Genomic DNA, 21,623 nt, shown 5'->3' on the forward strand with positions numbered 1-21,623 from the left:
CATTAATTTTGTCATGCCACTTTAGTTTTTCTTGATTAGCACAGGCAGTTACTTCCTCTGCAGCTTTAATGGCAGCTTCCAACTATGTAAAAAAGAAAAAAGTACATAACATTTTATAAATATAATATAATAACAGGATTTCATATAACATTCAATCAAATTCTGTACCTCTATTTTCGCAACACTACCACTATCAGTTTTTAGTCTACTTAGAATTTCTAGTTGTGCTTTCTCTGCTGCTACTGTCTCTCTTTCTTCTGTAAGTAATCTTAACTGTCTCTCTTGTTCTTTCATCCAAGATTCCTTTAATGTCTACAGTCATAGTATAAATATTAAATGGATATTTGCATTGACAGTAGACAGATTACACTAACTATTTAAGTTTCCTATATTGTTTGTAACATCAAACTTAATTTAATTATACCTGCAGATAATGCCTTTCCCACTTCACTTTTTCTTCAAACAATTCTCTTTCTCGTAAAAGGTTTGCTGCTTTGTTTTCAAGCATTTCTTGCGTTTGGTTGCTCTGTGTAGTTTGTTTCTCTAATTCAGTTATAAGACGAGTGAGACGAGTGCTGAATTGCTCAGTTGTTTTCATAAATACATTACGATGTTCTTCCAAAACACTATTTTGATGTTTTAATTCTTGTTGTTGGGCTATAAACATTTATTGGATAACATTTCTTTTTAAATTAATTTGTAATACATTGTACCTCAAAAATACCTTTTATATCATCCTCGTATACTCTTAAATAATTTTCTCGGCGTTCCATTATTTCATTATTTTTGAGTTCGATATCTTCTTTGTTCTTCTTCATACTTTCAATAATGGCATTAGCTTTTCCCAACATGTCCTCTATATCAATCTTTCTACTGGTTATAGTTTCTATTATTTGATTTTCTGACTGCTTGGCTGTGCATATACTTTCTATTATATTAGAATATTCCTTTTGCACGAGTTCCACATGTTGAAAATGTAGTTTGTTAAGTTCTTCTGTACGTTGACCATATTCATTCTGGTTAAACATTTTTATGTTGTACAAATTCAATGTTATTCAAAATGTTACTTGAATAAAATATAAAACCGTTAACCTTTAAGTTGTGAATTTCTTCTTTGTACAGATTTTCTATTTCCATTTTTTCATTTCTTAATTTTTCGAGTTTCACCATGTAATCTGCCTCTAAAAGCTCGATTTCCTGTCTCGCTCTTTCTTCTACTTTTATCATCGCTTCTTTTAAAAACGAAATTTGCCTACTGAAAGTCAAATTTTTTTATTAAATTTTACTTCAGACTTATAGTATAAATAAACCAATTAAAAACTTACTTGTAGAATTCCGCTTGATAAATCATCTCATTATCATGTCTTTCATTTATAGTGGATAATGTACTTTCTAATTTAGATATTTCTATTTGTAACGTTTTTATTGTATTTTCCATTTCTTCTTTCTCATGTGTTAAATATTTTTCGCTTTCCTCTGATTTGCATGATGCATAAACTGATGTATTACTTGATATTGAAATAGGCTGAGCCATTAATGTCTTAAAAAGAAAAATACAAAGTATACTTTAGTTTTATTTATTATTATTCTGTCATACAGGAAATCAATGTTACATTCAAGAAATGCTTACTTGAATATATTGATTAATTCGTTCTTGTTGTATTTTTATTTGTTTTTCCAGTAAAAGCTGCTTTTCTAGTTGTAATTTTAGGAGAGAATTAAATTGCTTTTCTTGATGTTCAAGTATGGAATGTTGAGCATCTGATACCTTACTCAATTGTTCATTTTGTTGAGAAAGAATAGCTGCTGTTCTTAATTCGTGTTCTTGTTGCTGCATAGTCATAATTGCAGCTTGCTGATTAAACTGTGTACTAAATAACAATGAAAAATGTTCTGGAACATGTACAGCTTCTGAACCACTTACTTCTGTTGCATCTCTTTTCATTGTAGATGTCGAGAGCCTTTCCTGTGATTCAATATTTTCTTTAGAAGTAGATTCTTTTCCAACTTTATCAGACAATTCATCCTTTGATGCTATACTATCCTTTATTTCACTGGTTTGTTTTTGACTTATTATTTTTGTACCTCCCAACCATTCTGGTAAATTTTCATCTAATCTGGGATTTTGTGTAGTAGTATCTTTAGTTGGCACATTTTCATTTGCTAGCTTAAAAATTGAAATAAAATAATTATTTCTGATTATTTTATTGTATGCCGATATTTAAATATAATTACCAGTTCTAAACTTTGGTCAGAGAGCAAATTAGTTGGCAATAAACCAAGAGGATCATTTATGATTTTTGTATTCCTTCTACCTCTACGAGATTCTTTTGTAGAAAGTTTACTTGATTCATTAACAGGTTGTGACTTCAACTTTTGTGCAGTGTTTACATAATCTACAGATTTTATTGAAATTTCTGAATCTTCTTTTTTAGTATTCTTAGGAATAACAAAATCCATGGTAGCAGATGAACGAGGTTTATTTTCAAATAAGCTCTCTCTTAATGATGACCTTGATTTATCATCTACCATGCTTGGTTTATCAATTAAATTAGTTAAAATATCCTCTTCAGTTTTAGATAAGCTTTTTAGCTTCTGTGCATGTTTTTCCACAGATGATTCACTTTTTAATAAAATAGAATTATTCTTAGAAGTCAGGTGACTGCTTGGTTTTTGTGAAAACAATTGATTAACATCTTCGTGCTCAGAATTGAGTTTTGATTCCAATTCATTATTTGATTTGATACTTGTTGTGGATGGACCTGGTGTCTTTATCTTAAACAAATCTTCCATCAGGCTACTTTTACTACCAGTTACAAATAAGTTCTTCTTTTCTTTTAAAGAAATTTCCTCGTCAGATAGCAAACCAGTTAACGAATCATCCTCCGAAGGATCTGTATACAAACAATATTTGTCAATTTTTTTAAATTGATTTAAACAATGTAAGAAGGAAATAAGAAATTGCATTTTAGTTAAATATGTATCTGCTTTATTTTTTGTTCCATCAAATCATTCAAATATTTATTACTGTTTAAAATATCAAGTCACCTTTAAATATGACTTTCTTTTTTATTTCTCCATCCAATTGCGCATTAGAATCTTTAAAAATACTTGTAGAAGATTTTGATTTCTTAAATGAATCATTAAATAATTCCATGTCTAAACTGTCCATATCTTCTAAGGCATGTGTAATATCCTCCAAATTAGAAGTTTCAATAAAGTCAACCATCTTTTAAATAAAAATAAATGAAACAAAGAAAAATTCCACTAAATTAGTACTCAATATTTTTCAGTAGCCTTAGTATCAAACGAACTCAAAGAATCAGTACATTCAACGAAATTACTTATCTAACATTTTAAAATTATTTTCAACTTATTTATTATAAAATTGAAACTATGAATGTTAGAAAGTACCATTCAAAAATTTATTTCTCGAAAATAGTTTTTCAAAATTGCTTTCCAGTCAAATGAACAGTTACCATAGAAACTGTGAATAAAAATAAATGTATCCTTCTATGACATATGAAAGGATAATAATTAGTATAATTGATATTTCTTGTATCGTTACTATACGTTTAAAAAAGGAGCATAATTTTTAAATAACCGTAAATAACTACTAAATTTGTTTAAAGGTGCGCAGGAGGTAAATTGGCGTTACCAACGGAGAGTAGGTGAACTACTAGATAGCTTTTCCCTATTTTCAGGCACAATAATGCGAAAAACATTTTTTTGGGAAAATATTTTCTCACGATTCTTTTTCTAAAATGTTTTTTGTATCACTCTGCATGCCACTATTAAGCCCGATTTTCCAATTTCGCTTTTGAAACATAATAAAAAGAAATTTTTTTTTCAATTTTCCCCAAAAACGCTTGGCGAGGCGATAGATTTACTTCCCCTGATTACGAAATGCATAATGATTATGTGTTCTTTGCATTATCGTGGCTGAAAAACGGGAAAAGCTATCTAGTAGTTCACCGACTCACCATTGGTGACGCCAGTTTATCTCCTGGCCACTCTGGAATATGATAGAAACCTTCGACCATACATACATATACAGGGTGTCCCAAAAATGTTGTAACACCTTGAAGGGGTGGTTCGGGAGGTGATTTGAAACAACTTTTTCCTTAGCGAAAATGTTGTCCGAGGCTTCGTTGAAGAGATATTAACGGAAAACACTGACCAATCAGAGCGCGAGTATGCCGATTGAGCGTAGGCTACGCGCTAGGCGGCCGCGCTCATACGCTACCGCGAGCGCTCCATCGGCATTCTCGCGGTCTGATTGGTCAGTGTTTTCCGTTAATATCTACTCAACGAAGCCTCGAACAAAATTTTCGCCAAGGAAAAAATTGCTTCAAATCACCTCCCGAACCACCCCTTTCAAGGTGTTACAACATTTTTGGGACACCCCGTACATGGTCGGAGATAGAAACTGATGGTGAAAGATCAGTGAGTTTGTGCTAGTTTGTGCCATCGACTTGCTCAGAATTATAAGTGATTTTGTGACAAACGAGAATATTTCCAATTCAACCCTTTTATAAACAACTCTTATCAGGCATTTTAATGTGAACGGAAGTACTTGTATATATAACTGTCATTGGTTTTGAAACCGTCATGCCGGTAACGCCCTAAAACTCGCAAGAATTAGTCATTTCGCAGAGCGTGTAATGTGTAATAAAAAATAACGTGACGAAGAAAAAAATCGATTTCAGTAACAACCTCAAATTAAAAATGGATAGCAAAGGCAGGAAGATCATTGTTTGTGATAATGGAACAGGGGTAAGGTTATACAGTTTTATCTTTGTTTTTAGTTTCCATTTGTATCTTTTAAATATATTTCCCAGAATTTCTTTATCAACATTAGGTTTTGCTAAAGTAATATTGGACGATTGAAGAAGAATGTATTGTATATAGCATAATTTTTTGTTTTCAGTTTGTTAAGTGTGGATATGCAGGAGCAAATTTTCCAGAGCACATATTTCCATCTATAGTTGGACGTCCTATTATTAGAGCAGTCAATAAGATAGGCGATATCGACGTGAAGGTAAATTCCTTACTTTCCTAAATAAATGAATTAGGTTATTTGCCCTGATTTCAGTCGATTATGTGGGAATGGATCGCCAACAATTTTTGGACAAAATTTATTACTTTATATTTTGTATATGTGCTTTTACTACTTAAGTACTTTTTACTACTTAAAATATATACTTGTAGTTAATTATTCTGAAGTAGTATATTAATTATTCACTTAATTTTCAGCAAGAATATTGCATTCGTGTAAGTCAATTCATATTACAATATGTGCTCTGATGTTTAAATTTGATTCAAAATCATTTATGCATTTGTCTATTGATATAAATAATGTTTAACTTATAATCCCTTACTAATCAAAATGGAGTATACATGTCAAAAGTAAGATTTATTATTAAATATATAAAGCTCTTGATATATTGAAAAATAAAACTGTTTACAGAGTTGACATTTATATTTTGTGTGTGAGTGTGTGTGTGTTGTATTTTTTATAATTATCTAATATATTTGTGTGCTTACACTTGCTCTCATAGGATGTGCTTAACATGCCTGTAAGTTTATTGCATTTTTTGATGATAATGTAAATCTATTGATATTATATCAGTGCTTATAAATATAAATAAATTTTTTTTACTCGCCTATTAATAGGATTTCTTACCATCATTATACTTTCTTTTTTTAAATATTAAAAAATTAGCGGGTATGTACTGAATATTAATAAAGTTTTATAATAGGAAGATAAAAATAAAAATTTTTAAATAAGAACAGGTATATTTATTATTTATTCACAATTGCTTGTGTTCTGAATTTCCTAAGAAGTTAGAGCAGTGTGTTTAATTATTAGAATGCTAACATTTTGTATTCATTTAATTTATATGCATAGTTAAATTTAAGTCATATGTTATTACTACAGGACTTAATGGTTGGAGATGAAGCAAGTAAACTTCGTTCCATGTTAGAGATTAGTTATCCAATGCAAAATGGAATTGTTAGGTGTGTATGCAAATATATTATATATAAAATATATAGATTATAAATTATTAAATGATTAAAATACTTAATAGAAATTGGGAGGACATGTGTCATGTTTGGGACTACACCTTTGGAAAGGAGAAAATGAATATTAATCCAAGAGAATGTAAAATTTTATTAACAGAACCACCAATGAATCCTATTACAAATAGAGAGAAAATGATTGAGGTAGAAGCGTTTTGAATATAAATTTTTTGCATGTTGTGACTTGATCTAGGATTTTATGAAATAATTCTAGGTAATGTTTGAGAAGTATGGTTTTGCTGGAACATACATTGCAATTCAGGCAGTACTTACATTATATGCTCAAGGATTAATTAGTGGTGTTGTGGTTGATTCTGGAGATGGAGTCACTCATATTTGTCCTGTATTTGAAGAGTATGCTTTACACCATCTTACTCGGCGATTAGATATAGCTGGCCGAGATATCACGATTTATTTAATAAAACTTCTTTTATTACGTGGATATGCATTTAATCATTCAGCCGATTTTGAGACTGTTAGGATGTTAAAAGAAAAATTATGTTACATTGGATATAATATAGAGACTGAAGAAAAATTAGCACTTGAAACAACAGTCTTAGTTGAATCGTATACTGTAAGTTTCTACATGTGTAAGGAGATACAGATGTTTATTATGGTAATTAATTTTTAAATTCTTCTAGCTTCCTGATGGAAGGGTAATAAAAGTAGGTGGTGAAAGGTTCGCAGCACCAGAAGCTTTATTCCAACCACGTTTAATAAATGTTGAAGCTCAGGGAATTGCTGAATTAGTATTTACCACTATTCAAGCAGCTGATATCGATATAAGAAGTGAATTATATAAACATATTGTCCTAAGTGGTGGTAGTACAATGTATCCAGGTCTTCCATCTAGACTCGAAAGAGAAATTAAACAGCTTTATTTACAGAGGGTATTAAAGAATGATACTTCAAAATTAAATGTAATTACAGTTTAATATTTTTCCATAAATTTTAATATAGAGAAATATATATTCATATACTCTTAAATATGTTTTCAGAAATTTAAGATAAAGATTGAGGATTCTCCTAGGCGTAAACATATGGTTTTTATGGGTGGTGCTGTATTAGCAGAAATAACAAAGGATCGCGATTCAGTATGGATAACAAGGGAAGAATACGAAGAAAAAGGTCTTAGTGTACTAAAAAAATTAGGTTCTTATGAGTCCTAAAGAACATAGTCATACAAATATAGAAAAGAAATACCCATTTTTTTTTACACCTGGTCATTTAAAAATTAAATGCAAAATTTGTATACAAAAGTTGTAAACAAAAGTATGTTTACTGCTAATTTGTATCAATTTTACAAAACTTAATTTAAGTATTGTGTAATCATGTGAAAAAGCAGTTTGTTAATATAATAAGTAGAGGGTGTGAGGTAAAAGCATTTTATATGATGTATATATATGATATAGGTTAGTTTTATAATTTTAGTTAAATAATTTATAGAAATAAATTTATTTCTTATGACAGTTCTTCCACTAATTTTTAAATCCTGTACATATTTAATCATTAGTGCTGTTTAATTATAGGATTTTAAATCAAAATATGTAAATACTATGTGATAACAGAAATATACATTTTCAATAATGTATAGTAACTATTCAATAATGACAAAGAATTGGATTAAAGCAAAAGGTACAATGCAATTACGACAAATCTACAACAGTCTTTATTATGTTTCTTCATTTGACCTTTATATTGTGTATCAATATACACGTTATATATAAATAAAAATAACAATATAATTTTATTATACAGTTTCGTATTTAATTGGATATATAATGTAACAATAGATAAATGTGTATGTATTCGATTTGTTAAGATCTGTACAAGTGGCTTGCGACAGCATTCTGTATAACAATAAAATAACAAGCTGTTGTTTAAAGACGTAAATATAATTTTTAAACAGTGCTTTAGCGGGTTTGGTTGAAATTACAAAGTTTATCTTGGAGTTTCCTTACGCTTTAATAAATCACTTTCAATGTAACAGTTTGCATCCTGTTCCACTAAGAGAGATACGCGCGCGCGCGCGTGTGTGTGTGCGTGCATGTACACACATATTGATCACGTTAAGGAAATAAAAAAAAAAGTATATAAAAAACACTTTCATTTATATCGGGAGTAGTTTTTGTTTCCAAATTTCTATACTGTGTAAATTCTGATTTTCTTCTTTGATATATTACACCATTGAAAGCGCGAAGACACTTTGATGTAGTAAATAAGGAATTGGATGGAAAATATGGAATTTGTATAAATTACACTTAATATGTAAGTGGTTTATCCTTACATTGATCAATACAAAAGCTAGTGAAACGTTTAAGGAACTTTGGATACTCCCTTTTATAAACAGCACGTAAAACAGATGCTGGAGCCCATCCACCTGGATTAACTATAATTGACAGATAAGACATTACATGCGTGTTATATTAAAATGGACTTCCGCGTGTACTAAATTCTAAAAGAAATAATCAAATGTAATACGAACCAACAGAACAGTAAGTTATTTTGCACGTAATATTTTCTCTTTTTATTTCTTCTTCATCTTTCGGAGGATCGATAAAAGTTTGACATACAAGACATACGGTTAGATAAACTCTTACACATTTTCCAGTGTTTGGCTGGAAATAAATATTCCGATGTAGATCAATTTTTAATGAGATTAAAAATGTTTAACTTTTAGTCAAGCTTACAGGATAATCAGGGTGTTCCGTGCTGTGATTACAGACTATCCACAAGTCGTGTGCATCTGGATCTTGATCGTCGGACACTCTACGCATATGAGACCAGAACAATGCATCTCTTTGACTTGCTGGCCAAATTCGTTTATGTGTTTGTAGAAATATCAAAGTATCTTTAGAAATATTTTCAATCACGGTCATGTCTTCGAGTGTTGCTTCCCATCCGCTTCTGTATTCAGGACTAAAGAATATCTCACAAACTTCATGACCGGTAACTCCTTTCACAACATGACAGGCTTTTAAAGGGTCTACCACTAAGCCATCCGCTTCTTCTTCGCGTCTGTACATTCGCATGTCACCATCTTCGGCAAATAATTGCCAACCACCAGCTCCTACTCCAAGACGTGCATAATGCAACTGTTGCATCGTTATTCTTTCGATCTGTAAAAGCGTTTAATACACAAATAAAAGGAAAGATATCGAATTACTACATAACGATGTCCTATCTTAAAACCGAAATAGTTACCTCTGGCCAAAGTCTGTGCTTAGATGCTGACATAGTAGCGGTCGATACAATTGAAACTGATTTTTGTTTCAAACGATCTCTCAGTTGATTTTCTTCATCAATCTTATCTAATCCAGTCTCTACCGCATCATAGAACTCTTCGTCGCAGAGCGCGCTATGCGGACCTTCCTTGAAAATTAAAATTTTTGTTCAATTACACAATTTTAAATTTACTGGATATATAGATGTGTGAATAGAAAATTCCTCTGAATCAGTTAAATTCATTTACTCACTCTGGTTAGTATTATCTTGAAGTTAGATTTCTAAGCACAAAGTATGTGTGAAATATGGAAATGTCCTTGTTAATAAAATGCATTTGAACACATATGCAAAGCTGACGTTCAATATAAAATTTGAATATGTTTAAATAAAGAGGTGATTTGAAAGGCACAAAAGTATGTTATGTACAGAAATATTTTTGGTGCAATAACATAATATGTTATGTAATTTAGACTGTTCTATGTTACTAATTATTGTAATCGAACCTCATAATCTGGACCTCCATGGATAAGAACCCTAGGTCTAGGAGAATCACCTTGATGCATTGCAACCTGATCTTTTATAGTTTTATAAAGTTCTTGCACTTTTCGTTTTTTCTCAACTTCTTTTTCCCATCTACGACGCCATGCATCTTCTCTTTGTACCATCAACTCAACACAATGTTGTAATGTTGCAAGTACACCTTCGCTTGTTGCTTTGAATGTTATTGCTTCTCCTTTGAAATCTACCGAGTGATCAGCTGGATCAAACATTTTCTCAACTTTATTTTCTGAAATAAATATCTTTTATTCAACATTTACAACTCTTAGTCAATTGAAAGGACATTTGTTTAAAATATCTGTAAATGTATGAAGATTATAAAACAGATGACTGTAAAATAAATGAGTATTGATAAACAAAAACTATTGTCTTACGTACCTTTCATGGAAATATTTTTAGCATTTTCAGCACAATTATCAAAATACTTCTGCAGAGTATCAATTTGCTTGACCAGAATATCTCTGAAGGTTTCAAGTTCTGCTAATTTTTCTTTTAATCCTCTAACACCACGTTTAGTGAAACTACCAGCGCTTGTAATAGATTGTGTATTCGATACAAGGGAAATGGCACTACCATGACGTTTGAGACTGTTTTCACTTCCATAACCAGATTCTGACTATTTAAAATAAACACAAATACTTCTATTTTGTACATATTCAAATGTATTAATATTCTTTTCAATCTACAAAATAGAATTGTAATACCTTGTAAGATTTTAGAACATCTACCCAACGTTGTTTTTCTTCTGGAGAGTTTGCTCTTAAATACCATACTAGACAATCGTTCACTGATACATCAAACCTACATTCATCAAATTCATGTGCCTAACAAAACAGGTGGTAGAGTGATATCACGACTCTTTTTATAAAGCCAATAAATAAATGTATATAAAAGTAATTACTTCATATCAGTTCGTACCTTAATATTAGCTTTATACAGACTTATCGAACCACGACATCCAAATCCACTGTCCTGCTCAGATTTGTAATAAGATAAAGTACCATCTTTGAGAACAATAAATCTAGTTTGCCAGCCATGTATATAATTTGTCCATTTGGATAGTGTACCCTGAAGTTCTGGAACTACAACCCCGTCGGAACCTTCTTCGTCTACATCGTCACCGTCTATTTCTGCTTCCATACACTCGATATCTTCGTTGGTAAGTCGAACTGTTTCTGTTTCATCGGCCATTCTTACAAGTGAATCTCACGACTTTGATGTTGATTGCTTTTAAGATAAACTCAACATACCCGAGATACTGTATTTAAAGTTACCCTGACGCGGGCTGCCCTATCCGTAGCTGGTTACTCGATTAGCAGTTTAAAATTTGCAAAGTAATCGATCGGTAATCGTATTCGGACTACGTTTTAGAACATCTCGATCATTGATTATCATACACATAACCTTGTGCAAAATTTCTTATCGAATAAATGGGACTTCAACAGCTCGTAATTTTTTTAGCAAATAACAAGAATTAGTGACAGACAGATAGAAAATCAACAGTTTCTCACTCAAGCAGTATTCTCATGAATGTTGGGTGCGTTTAGAATCTTTGTTGATAGGTCACATTAAAGAACTTGTAAAACACTTTTTACATGCAAACCACATATAAATGTAATATTATACGTTACTATTCGTTATTATACGTTATTTGAATAAACAATAAAAGTGTAGCGCAAAATTATTTTTTCCTTACAGTAAAATCGAATACTTGTAGGCGCAATTCCAACATCGATTGCGAATATCGATAATCGTATCGAAATGCGTATGGTGGTTTGAAAGCTATTTAGAGACCGCCAACTTTATCAAGTCGTCACGATCGCGACGATACACGTGAGAAGTTTACGGTTGGATCGGCAGTATTCACTAAAATAATGATATTCGCTGTACTTTTGATTTTATTCAGTGTGGTGTCAAATGCTACCATACATAGATTAAACGTGCCTAGAGTTTTGTTGCCGGTATTCAATGACTTCGCTGTAAATTTTACACTCGAAGTTACCGATGGTGCTTGCTATCAATGGTAATCACTGTTTCTCTGTTTACATTATTTCTATTTCATTATTGGTTCGTGTAAACATTGTATTTGCTTTAAAACATTCTTACTATTGTAATCGTAATCCTTCTAAATCAACTTTTTCTATAACCCCATTAATTTTAGTATTTCCAATATTTCTTTTCTAAATTGTTATGAGAAAATTAGGTTTAATGTATGATAATTGAAAATTTTCTTGAATAAGACATTACAATTTTGCTATTAACTATAGGTCAACGTCACGTTTGGATATAATTCAGTTGATTCCTATAAATGAAAATGTTGAACGGACTTGTTCCTCTGCAATTCTAATTCAAACCATAACAAGAGAATCTACTAGAAATACAGCGATAGTATTGGCAGAGGATGTCAATAATGGACAATTTTTACGATGTGATGTTATTGTTGATGCAATTTTTTCTTTAAATCTTGTCACAACTACGAGAGAATTATACATAGAAGAAGCACCAGAAGCATTTGAAGTACGAGCATACGATGAACAAGGTATACAACAACCTTTAAATTTTAAGTTTGTAATCACTAAATTTAATGAAACTATACGCTTAATTATTACAGGTAATGAATTTACAACACTTGCGGGAGTTGAATTTTTTTGGAGTATAGATAATGCTGATAAACGTATGCCAGATGGTAAAATATCAACTGATGTTCTGAGATTTATAACTTATCAAGAATCACATTATGAAACTCCTTCGACTGTTGCTGCTTTAGATGCAGTTGGCAAGACTGGGCATGTTGTGCTATTAGAAGGAATAAAAACTGGCACAGCAAAGGTTTCTGTAAGATTACCTTATCCGGAATATAAACATGTACCGCCAATACAAGTAGAATTGATTGTAATAGCTAATTTAATTATCATTCCATCGGACATAACAGTAATGGCATATGATAGGTTTAAATATAAAATAATGCAAGCTCGTCAAGGTCGCTTAGAAGAAATAAATTTGCCGTCCAGCCAGTATTATTTAGAAGCTGAAATTCCAGACATACTAGAAATTGATAATGATCACGACTATGCGTATGCCAAATCATTAGGACGCACTAAAGTTCTTTTGCACGACAAAAATGTCCGTGACGAATATCCCGTTATTTTGCCATCTGCTATGGTCAATGTAAACGATGTAGCTTACATTACCCTTGCTGTTTTACCTAATAGAAATTGGGGTTTAATACTTGGTCACACTCATGAAATTATAGTTGAATTATATGATAACAAAGATCATAAATTCTATATTGGAGAAGGTGTAGAAGTGTCGATGAAGTTAGACGAACATTATTTTGAACCAAAATCAGTAACACAAAATGGTACTTACGTTGTCGGTGTGCCTATTACATGTGGAACAATGACCATTGAAGCTACTCTTTATGGTATAATCGATAAACATGGTAAAAAGATCCCGGTTGTATCAAGACCTGCTACCAGAGCTGAGCTTTTGATTCACACTCCAGTCACTATTCAGCCTAAAGTGTTGGCTGTCCCATGGGATTTTAAGGCGAAATCAAGATATGATATTGTGTTAAAAGCAAGTGGAGGAGATGGATCGTATGTATGGTTGAGTAGACATCCATCCATAGTAACAGTTTCTCAAAATGGCGGGATAAGGATCGTAAGTGCAGGTGCAACAGAAATAAGTGTGGCAATGACAAGAAATCAGTATAATAAAGATATAGCAAGGGTATACGTATTACCACCTTCAAAGCTAAAAGTAGTAGAGTACAGTATGGAGGTATCTGTAGGAGAACCAATTTATCTTCACATTGCATTATATGGGAAATTAATCAATGGGTCAGACTCCAAAGAGATACCTTTCAACGATTGTAGAGATATCAGTTTTGAAACATACATACCTGATAGCAACTTTATGCAAAATGATAGCAAGGTTGTAGAACCCATTGGCATTGCGTGTGCCGTTATAACAATTACTAGTATGGATATTGGAACGTCCGAAGTAACAGTAGTATATAACGCTAATGGTCAATATTTAACTGATAACATCACTGTGTCAGCTTATGAGCCTTTAGTAGCTGTACATCCAAGTAGCAAAGAAAGTTTGTTAGCGGTGGGATCTTCGAGAAAAATCGTTTTCAAAGGTGGACCCCAACCACGGTCTAGTAAATCTCAAAGTTATTTACAAAATATTCAGGTATCCGACCCAAAAATTGCTGAGGTAATTGAACATGAAGATTTACCAAATGAATTATACAAACTATCGGTTTTCGAAGTAATGTGTAAGGCTCTTGGGGAAGTAGTTTTAACTTACACAATTTCAAATGTTCCTTTACTACCAAATTGCAAAAGTATGTACGCAATTGCAACGGTACGAATTATTTGTGGTAAACCCAGACATATTTATCTGAAACCTGAATATAAAGATAACAAAAATTGTCCTATGAGTCTTAATACCGAGAGAGTAATGGCACATAGCGATAAAGATTTAAAACTTCTTATTATAGTAAAAGATGAAGAAGGCAGAACTTTTGATAATATTACGAGCTTATACATTGAATGGAGCTTAAAACCCTCGTCTGTAGGTTTTGTTGCAACGTCTCCCGGATGTAGGGAAGAAACGCTTACAGATATGAATGTAGTTTTACCAAAGAATTACTATCAAAATGTTATCTTCAAAAAACATTCTGGTGTTCTTACATTAACAGCTACTGTTACGGGTTATCAAAAATACATTCTGAGTAAATTGAAAATAATACCTGAATGGCCACCATTTGCCATTGAAACTGAAAGGAGAATCTATGAAACTCCACTTATAGAGGCTTCCGTGCAAATAGTTTTAGTTAATGATACCAGTATTAGTCCTAATAAATTGATGGTATTAAATGATCCTACCGCAAAATATTATTTACAAGTTAGTCAAGGTTCTGGCTATTACGAATTTGTGTTGAGTACGGATGACATTGCAGATGTTCGGTATATAGAGTCAACAAAAACAATTAGCATAACTCCCAAAACATCTGGAATACTTAACTTAGCTTTGGTAGATCTTTGTTTACCTTCAAAATCGGCTGAAGCCGTGATTGAAATACAGCAGCTTGCTGTTATAGAAATAGAAACGGTAAATAAAATCGAGAAAGGGAAATGCATAGTGGCTGCATTAAAACTTTACGATACAAACGGGCATATAATAAAATTGCCATCTTTGAACGTGTTAGAATTTAAAGCCGAAGTCAATAACGAATGTATAGAAGTTAAACAATTACCTTCTAGCGAACATGGCAATCCTCCTTATGATCAATTGTTGTATATGATATATGGCATGGCCGAAGGAGAATCTCAATTAACATTCGTAAGTAAGGGAGGTGATAAAGAAATACAGAGTGAATCAGCAACTATTCAAGTCTTTCTTCCTTTAAGAGTTTTTCCAAAGAATCTAACGATATTAGTAGGCACCGTCTATCAAGTGCAAACAATAGGAGGTCCGTCAAATGCAGAAATTGAATTTTCTACGAAAAATAATGATATTCTGAATATCGATCGTAGCGGTATATTCGAAGGAAAATCAGTTGGACAAACAAAAATAATTGTTAGAGCCATTGGTCTTAATGCCAGAGGTAGCAAAGTCATTTATTCCGAAGACTATACTGACATACATGTCCTGTATCTCGAAGGCATTAAAATTGTTGTTCCAACGAGTAGGATAAAAGTGGGTGCAACGTTCCCGCTTTGGGCGTTTGGTATTCCAGATTATTTAACTCCACTTATCATAGGATCTATGCAATTACCATTAATTTTTATGTGGTCATCTAGTGATTCTAATTTAATTACTTTGCATAATATGTACGAAGGTACTGGTATTAATATCAGATATCAAAACGAAGTTTCATTGAGAGCCAAAGCTATTGGGCCTGGACTAGCAACCATTTATTTAAATATTACAATGCCATGTAACATGTTAGCTGGCTTTAAAAGTGATGTAACTTACACTACCTTTGTAAAAGTTGAAATCTTCGAAGAATTGCGTTTGACGCATCCTGGATTACCTTCCAATGTACCAGTAATATTGATGTCCCCGAATTCTGTTTTGAAATTGCAAACAAATCGCGACAAACATGGTTCTACTACTTACAAAGTATTGTCAACTATCCATGGAAATGATTCAGAGGATACTCATGCTTTAACTCCAGCATCTAAAACAGTAACTATCGACAAAAATGGCATCATAAAAGCTGGCGAAAATCTTGGAAAAATAGTTATTTCTATTACAAATACGGAAGCATATAATATGAAACAATCAATTACTGTTATTGTTGAAGTAAGGACTCCGTATTTTTTTTTTAAGTATAAATGTATTTGAGAATCATCAGGCGACATTTATTGTTCTAATTATTTTTTATCATAGGTTAAACCTATTCATTATATGATGATATCTTTAAAATCGATTTTGCGAATTCGTAATGGCGAAGAATTAAACATGTTACCAAAGGGTATGGAATTGGACTATGCTCTTGAATATTACGATAATGTTGGAACAAAATTTCATGCTGCTGAAATTAATGCTAACACTATGTTGAATCGCGCTGACCTAGCATCATTTACGATAAGTGCTGAAAATGCAGTCACTGCAAAATTCATTGAAAATGGAGATCTCGTTGTAAAGGCATACAATGAAAGGTATCCTAACGGAATGTTTGATTACGTGCACATGATGATCGGTGACATTGTTTTCCCGACAAAGGTATTTTACATAATTGACGTATATTTTCATTCGATATAAAGGATAATATTACACATTGATTAAATTTATATTATTTTGTAGACAACATTGACAGTGGGGGATATAGTATGTTTCTCGATGCCGCTTCTTGCTTCTGATGGCGATCCAGGCTATTGGCAATCTTCAGCTCCAGAAGTATTAACAGTAGATCCTATTACAGGAATAGGACGAGCAAAAAATGTAGGATATGCAATTGTGAAACACAGCCTCGCAACTCATATGCAGGGTGAAATAGAAGTCAATATACAACCTATTGCAAAGGTATTATCCGTTTACTAATTTAATAGTCTTTAACATTTCATGAAATTATAAATGCCTTTTTCTGAATATAGATATCAATTGTTCCACTGAGGGGTCGAAATATTACTGGAACTGAAACGTTCAGCATTCCGCTTGTACTGAAGAGTAAAGACGAGCAAGTTAAAGAAAACAATGTACTATCTAGAGGTTTAGGTGGTTGTAGGACATTTACATCATTCACTTTAAATTCATTTCCCTACACGTGTAATATACAGTTTGTTTCATCTACCGCGTCAGTTGGAGTAAAAGACTTGTTTCTTGTTAAGCCACGATTTGATATTACAACAGGTTCATATTAATTTAATTTAAAAAATTATAAAGATGTTCGTTATTAATTTATTATTTACAATTATTTTATTACAGGCTTTTATTATTGTGATGTAATACCTATGGGTTCTCCGAATATAGTTTCCAGTACGTTAGAGAGTCGTATGCAAATAAATGCGCAAAACCGAGACATTGAAGCCGTACCTTTAGAAATAACGTATCTTCCACCTGTCTATATTGATGCTAAAGAAATTGTCTTTTTTAATACTCATTCTCAAGTCGTACCAACTGCAACACTTGAGATATATGGTCTGCCATCCGTATTAGATCATCTTACAGTGAGTTCAAATCTATGACAGTATTGATTTGAATTAAATAAGGAACTATGTTATTTCACATTAACTACTTTTAGATCGATGTACCGGATGGAATAACTATAAGTGCCCGACAATATATTTCAAAATCTACAATGCAGTACAAATTACGTTTGATAAATAATCAGGAGGATATTCAAGGTCAAAAGGTTATCGTTGCAAACGATATTACAAAGCAAAATATATCTGTAAGTGAATATAAAAATAATTATTCAAATTATGTTTCATATTAATAATTTATATTTCTTTAGCTTTTCGTGCGCATAACAAAATATGAAAATTTCATACCACTATCTGGAATTCATTGGGTGGATTACATGTATTTCCACCGTTACACGTTTGGAACACTTGCTGTTCTTGTAATTACATGCTTTTACGGTAAACCTTTTTTTTTAATTCTTAATTACGTCTTTAACTTACCGCATAAACATTTCGTTTGTTTTTTAACACAGTATGGAAGAACAAAGTGGCAAATATCGATTTAAATGTTAAAAATAGGACCGTCTTTGGTATGTATACCATTATCGGCATAATGTAATCGATAGATTTTTACTTTTATAAGTAGCTAGTTAGATGACTTATACCTTTCTTGCAGCTGATAAATGTCCACCGCAGTTAAAAAAGACTAGTACTCCATGTTCAACTACCCTAAACAGTACAAATATGTCTACACCTCGGAGTCCCGTTACACCGATAAGACCATTCTCGGCATTCGACCCTGTTTACGGCGATCCTCGTGGTTTTTTCTCAGCAAGCAAGCGAAACAGATCACTGAATACCTAATAAATACGATAATAAAAAAGAAAGACGCATTCAATATAAAAATACACTGTACTTATTACGAAGCTATGACGTATTAACTAGATTTGTTTGTAAACAAATATTCGATTGTCAGAAACTGGTGCCTTACTGCCATAAACTCATTTTTATTAGGAGATTAATTAGTCTTAGAAGCTAAGGATTTTTATGTTTTTATATCGACGATATGAATCAATATTAATTTACGAACATACCACGTTATGTATATTTTGTAATATAAAATTTTAGGTTATATCATTTCATAATCGATAGAAAAATCCATGTAGAAGTTTCATACAGTTGATTATATTTATTTTATAAATTTGAGGTATATGGTTCCTAGTCATATAGCTGATAATTTACGTAATTAAAGTGATATTTAATTACTCGGTATACTATGCAAGGTTTATCTAATTTGTCTCGACAATGAAATAATTTTTAATATATTTTGTGACACTCGTTGATGCCATACACATGTATCATTTCCATTAACTTACTAAGGAAGAAATAGTTAATATTGTTTAAGTATAAGATTACATAGACAGCAACATGTATTATAACTGTAAAAAATAAAGCGAGTTTTAATATTTTTTTGTAATTTATATACTTATATTTCACCTTAATAATGTATTTATCAGATTCAAAACAATGAATATAAATTCTTTATAAATAATGTTTATTATAAAATTAGATGTACATAATGGAACAGTCAAGTTTCTTATAACTGTATATGGAAAAACGCCTTCTTCAAATGACTTAGGACGAATTTGTATGGTTAATGTTTCTTTGATGTTTTAAGTAATTTTTCATATTTGCTTTTACTTGAGTACCATAATGCAAAAGGAATAGCTAACGAAGGTAATGTCATCACAGCGAATGCAGCCCAATCGACCTAAAGTAAAAATATTTAATACTTTATTCTTGTTCATAATAATAATTATATTTGTGAAATTTTTATATTTACTCACCACATGAGAAGAAAATTGTTTATCATAATCTCTGAATGATACAATAATTGCTTCACCAGGTTCACTGCTTACAGCAAATTGCATTCTAGGTGCATCTTCTTTACGTCTATATAAAACTTCTGCAGATGTGAAATTGAAATGTCCAGATATACGTGGTTTCACGACTACTGTATGAGTGACATTTGTGTGAGGTGGAACACGATCTATCCTTGCATTTATTTCTCCGCTCACATGAGTAAAATGATCAGGATGGAAAGAATTGTCTGTGATTTCAACTTCCAATGCAGCTGCATTACCTACATTGTGGACTGTGTACTACAAACAGATTATATGTTAAGACAAAGATGTTAAGCATAGGTTACAGTGATTACAAAGAACATTGTTAATTACTTTGATTACAATGTCCATATTTTCTACAAGGTACTTGTTAAGAAGTTGTTTAGATACTAGTAGTTTTGCAGCTTCTTCCTCTTCCTCTGCATGTATGGTAAGAGCTAAAGCAGCAAAAGCTGCAAATACTATATGCCACTTCATGCTAAAATATTAAAATAATTATTCGTTAATATAATATTGTTCAAAGCTTGAATTATTTCTAAAGATGCCGATTACTTATTACTTGTAACTTATGCTATGATGACATCGATATAACTATTAAGAAATTAACAAATTTTTAAGCAATTAATTAATTTAATTTAGAAAACCTCTAAAATAATGTACATTTTATTCAAAAAAGAAGAGTAATCGATGATATTCGAGAAAGTCAAGTGCTATGTTTATCTTTTATTGAAACATTTCAAATAAAAACTAGTCTACTCTCGATAAATATTTGATATTACGTTAAATGTGCCTTCGTGATCAAGATAATAGTTTCAGTTAAAATTTTATTGAATAACTCGATGCTTTTTACCTTTTCGTATGACAGAACCGTGTCACTCACGGTAATGAAAAGATTACTCCATGGGAAGAGTTGGAAAGATACATTTGAGAGAAGTGCCAACAGCACATACTTTGCTGCCACGTTTCGATGAAGGAAAATACCGTCGCGTAAACGATTAACTTCCGGTAACGGGTATTCCGATAAAATGGCGGTGAAAACAAATCGATCTGTCGTTAAGCGTTTACATCATAAATTTCGTTAATTTGGATGGAAATATTTAACAAAATTGTGTGCAATATTATGTATTGTAAATGTTAACAGAAGAATACAATTTACATGAAGTGTTTCAAGAATGTTCGTAACAGTAGCAAGAAATACTTTTCTATTTAATGAGAGCTATATGAAACTATTTTAAAATCTGACGCACTCGATGTATTTAATTCACAGTGTATAAACTCAATAATCAACATTGTTATTAGTATAATACGTTAGACAATGGCTGCTAAAATATATCAATCGGATCAGGAATTGGAAACAAAGGTCAAGAAAGGTTAGGATATTCACATTTAATATAGAGACGATATTGTACTTCTTAACTTCTTCAATATTTGCAGAATTTAACAAATAAGATTTCTGCAACCAGTGTTTTACTATTGATAACATGTTCTCATTCTTTTAGCAACCGAACGGATATCTGAAAATATGCACATAGTTGCAAACGAGCCGTCTCTTGCATTTTATAGACTCCAAGAACACGTGCGGAAAGCATTGCCTCCTATGGTGGAGAAACGGGTAGAAGTACTAGCATTGCAGCAGCAGCTTTTAGGTAGATGTTACGATGTAGAATATGCTGTTAGTGCTATTAAAACAATGCACGGTGCTGGAAAAAGTTTTGAGAACACTCTGGAATTTATAAAGAATGCAATATTCTTTAAACAACAATTAAAATACGAGGAACAACGCCGGCATAAAAAGGATGGAAACAGAGATTCTGTATACAAAAGATTATCCGCGCACATTCCCACGTTAGACCACTTACCAGATGAAATATCCGATGTAGTAAGAGAAACAGCTAACAGAGTAGAATCTATGATGAACCATGCCAGGCATTCCGCTGAAGTACAAAAAACAAATTGAAGTTTAAACAAGAAGTTGGTACCTCATACTTATATTAAAAATATAATAGCATTATAAAATATGGATGTTCTTATTATAGACTATAATAAGTTACAAATAATTTATCTTAATCAAAGAATTATGTAAATAAGTAGATTATATGAAATATTGATTAAATAAAACTGTTATTTTTATCTGGCTAACATTGACATATTTCATGTATTAATTCAATATTTTAATACTTTTTATTTAAATACATTCTTGCAGGTTTCA

At 31.7% G+C, this 21,623-nt stretch overlaps 6 protein-coding genes across 9 annotated transcripts; 3 read left to right on the plus strand and 3 right to left on the minus strand.

Moving 5' to 3' along the window:
- Nucleotides 1-4: 4 nt before the first annotated feature.
- On the minus strand, nt 5-3,943 carry LOC128876654 (putative leucine-rich repeat-containing protein DDB_G0290503; the record flags this gene model as incomplete). Its single annotated transcript, XM_054123184.1, has 11 exons — nt 3,415-3,943; nt 3,049-3,229; nt 2,236-2,894; nt 1,925-2,167; nt 1,631-1,831; nt 1,326-1,540; nt 1,093-1,255; nt 725-1,016; nt 425-657; nt 169-312; nt 5-82 (listed from the first exon to the last, which is right to left on the minus strand). Coding segments are annotated over exons 1-11 (2,412 nt in total), but the record flags the coding sequence as incomplete, so codon positions are not given.
- A 377-nt stretch (nt 3,944-4,320) lies between these two features.
- On the plus strand, nt 4,321-7,553 carry LOC128881395 (actin-related protein 2). Of its 3 annotated transcripts, none has more exons than XM_054132416.1 (8): nt 4,321-4,776; nt 4,931-5,041; nt 5,257-5,274; nt 5,942-6,021; nt 6,093-6,228; nt 6,299-6,658; nt 6,726-7,004; nt 7,083-7,553. In XM_054132416.1, exons 1-8 carry the CDS (start codon nt 4,729-4,731, stop codon nt 7,251-7,253), a joined length of 1,203 nt encoding a protein of 400 aa, XP_053988391.1. In that variant the 5' UTR covers nt 4,321-4,728; the 3' UTR covers nt 7,254-7,553. The 3 variants fall into 3 exon arrangements, with proteins under 3 accessions (XP_053988391.1, XP_053988383.1, XP_053988399.1); XM_054132408.1 differs by lacking the exon at nt 5,257-5,274 and adding an exon at nt 5,562-5,579; XM_054132424.1 differs by lacking the exon at nt 5,257-5,274 and having other exon boundaries at nt 4,324-4,776.
- Nucleotides 7,554-7,729: 176 nt separating this feature from the next.
- Nucleotides 7,730-11,487, minus strand: LOC128881383 (ceramide transfer protein). Of its 2 annotated transcripts, XM_054132396.1 has the most exons (9): nt 11,118-11,487; nt 10,786-11,042; nt 10,572-10,691; nt 10,246-10,483; nt 9,813-10,096; nt 9,289-9,456; nt 8,775-9,203; nt 8,570-8,702; nt 7,730-8,473 (listed from the first exon to the last, which is right to left on the minus strand). In XM_054132396.1, exons 2-9 carry the CDS (start codon nt 11,005-11,007, stop codon nt 8,346-8,348), a joined length of 1,722 nt encoding a protein of 573 aa, XP_053988371.1. In that variant the 5' UTR covers nt 11,008-11,042; nt 11,118-11,487; the 3' UTR covers nt 7,730-8,345. The 2 variants fall into 2 exon arrangements, with proteins under 2 accessions (XP_053988371.1, XP_053988362.1); XM_054132387.1 differs by having other exon boundaries at nt 10,786-11,487.
- A 179-nt stretch (nt 11,488-11,666) lies between these two features.
- Nucleotides 11,667-18,987, plus strand: LOC128881362 (nuclear pore membrane glycoprotein 210). The gene is made up of 11 exons (XM_054132334.1): nt 11,667-11,890; nt 12,135-12,406; nt 12,479-16,188; nt 16,276-16,611; nt 16,693-16,911; nt 16,983-17,238; nt 17,314-17,555; nt 17,630-17,779; nt 17,843-17,969; nt 18,044-18,100; nt 18,187-18,987. Exons 1-11 carry the CDS (start codon nt 11,742-11,744, stop codon nt 18,372-18,374), a joined length of 5,706 nt encoding a protein of 1,901 aa, XP_053988309.1. The 5' UTR covers nt 11,667-11,741; the 3' UTR covers nt 18,375-18,987.
- A 57-nt stretch (nt 18,988-19,044) lies between these two features.
- On the minus strand, nt 19,045-20,422 carry LOC128881427 (translocon-associated protein subunit beta). The gene is made up of 4 exons (XM_054132461.1): nt 20,265-20,422; nt 19,748-19,892; nt 19,358-19,672; nt 19,045-19,281 (listed from the first exon to the last, which is right to left on the minus strand). Exons 2-4 carry the CDS (start codon nt 19,889-19,891, stop codon nt 19,165-19,167), a joined length of 576 nt encoding a protein of 191 aa, XP_053988436.1. The 5' UTR covers nt 19,892; nt 20,265-20,422; the 3' UTR covers nt 19,045-19,164.
- A 307-nt stretch (nt 20,423-20,729) lies between these two features.
- On the plus strand, nt 20,730-21,371 carry LOC128876661 (BLOC-1-related complex subunit 8 homolog). The gene is made up of 2 exons (XM_054123196.1): nt 20,730-20,784; nt 20,914-21,371. The coding sequence occupies exons 1-2, from the start codon at nt 20,730-20,732 to the stop codon at nt 21,369-21,371; spliced, it is 513 nt and encodes a 170-aa protein (XP_053979171.1).
- The last annotated feature ends 252 nt before the right edge of the window (nt 21,372-21,623 follow it).

The sequence above is a fragment of the Hylaeus volcanicus genome, chromosome 1 (assembly GCF_026283585.1).
Source record: "Hylaeus volcanicus isolate JK05 chromosome 1, UHH_iyHylVolc1.0_haploid, whole genome shotgun sequence".
In the NCBI taxonomy this organism is placed as follows: Eukaryota; Metazoa; Arthropoda; class Insecta; order Hymenoptera; family Colletidae; genus Hylaeus; species Hylaeus volcanicus.

Coding starts and splice junctions, on each gene's coding strand:
- LOC128881395 (XM_054132416.1), top strand. CDS start 4,729: ATGGATAGCAAAGGCAGGAAGATCATTGTTTGTGATAATGGAACAGGG. Junction 4,777..4,930: donor TTTGTGATAATGGAACAGGG/GTAAGGTTATAC, acceptor TTTTGTTTTCAG/TTTGTTAAGTGTGGATATGC. Junction 7,005..7,082: donor ATGATACTTCAAAATTAAAT/GTAATTACAGTT, acceptor ATATGTTTTCAG/AAATTTAAGATAAAGATTGA.
- LOC128881383 (XM_054132387.1), bottom strand. CDS start 11,058: ATGGCCGATGAAACAGAAACAGTTCGACTTACCAACGAAGATATCGAG. Junction 10,484..10,571: donor ATGTTCTAAAATCTTACAAG/GTATTACAATTC, acceptor TATTTTAAATAG/TCAGAATCTGGTTATGGAAG. Junction 10,097..10,245: donor TAAAAATATTTCCATGAAAG/GTACGTAAGACA, acceptor TATTTATTTCAG/AAAATAAAGTTGAGAAAATG.
- LOC128881362 (XM_054132334.1), top strand. CDS start 11,742: ATGATATTCGCTGTACTTTTGATTTTATTCAGTGTGGTGTCAAATGCT. Junction 16,612..16,692: donor ACATTGTTTTCCCGACAAAG/GTATTTTACATA, acceptor ATTATTTTGTAG/ACAACATTGACAGTGGGGGA. Junction 17,780..17,842: donor TTACAAAGCAAAATATATCT/GTAAGTGAATAT, acceptor ATATTTCTTTAG/CTTTTCGTGCGCATAACAAA.
- LOC128881427 (XM_054132461.1), bottom strand. CDS start 19,891: ATGAAGTGGCATATAGTATTTGCAGCTTTTGCTGCTTTAGCTCTTACC. Junction 19,673..19,747: donor ATATGGACATTGTAATCAAA/GTAATTAACAAT, acceptor ATCTGTTTGTAG/TACACAGTCCACAATGTAGG. Junction 19,282..19,357: donor AACAATTTTCTTCTCATGTG/GTGAGTAAATAT, acceptor TTTTTACTTTAG/GTCGATTGGGCTGCATTCGC.
- LOC128876661 (XM_054123196.1), top strand. CDS start 20,730: ATGGCTGCTAAAATATATCAATCGGATCAGGAATTGGAAACAAAGGTC. Junction 20,785..20,913: donor GGAAACAAAGGTCAAGAAAG/GTTAGGATATTC, acceptor TCATTCTTTTAG/CAACCGAACGGATATCTGAA.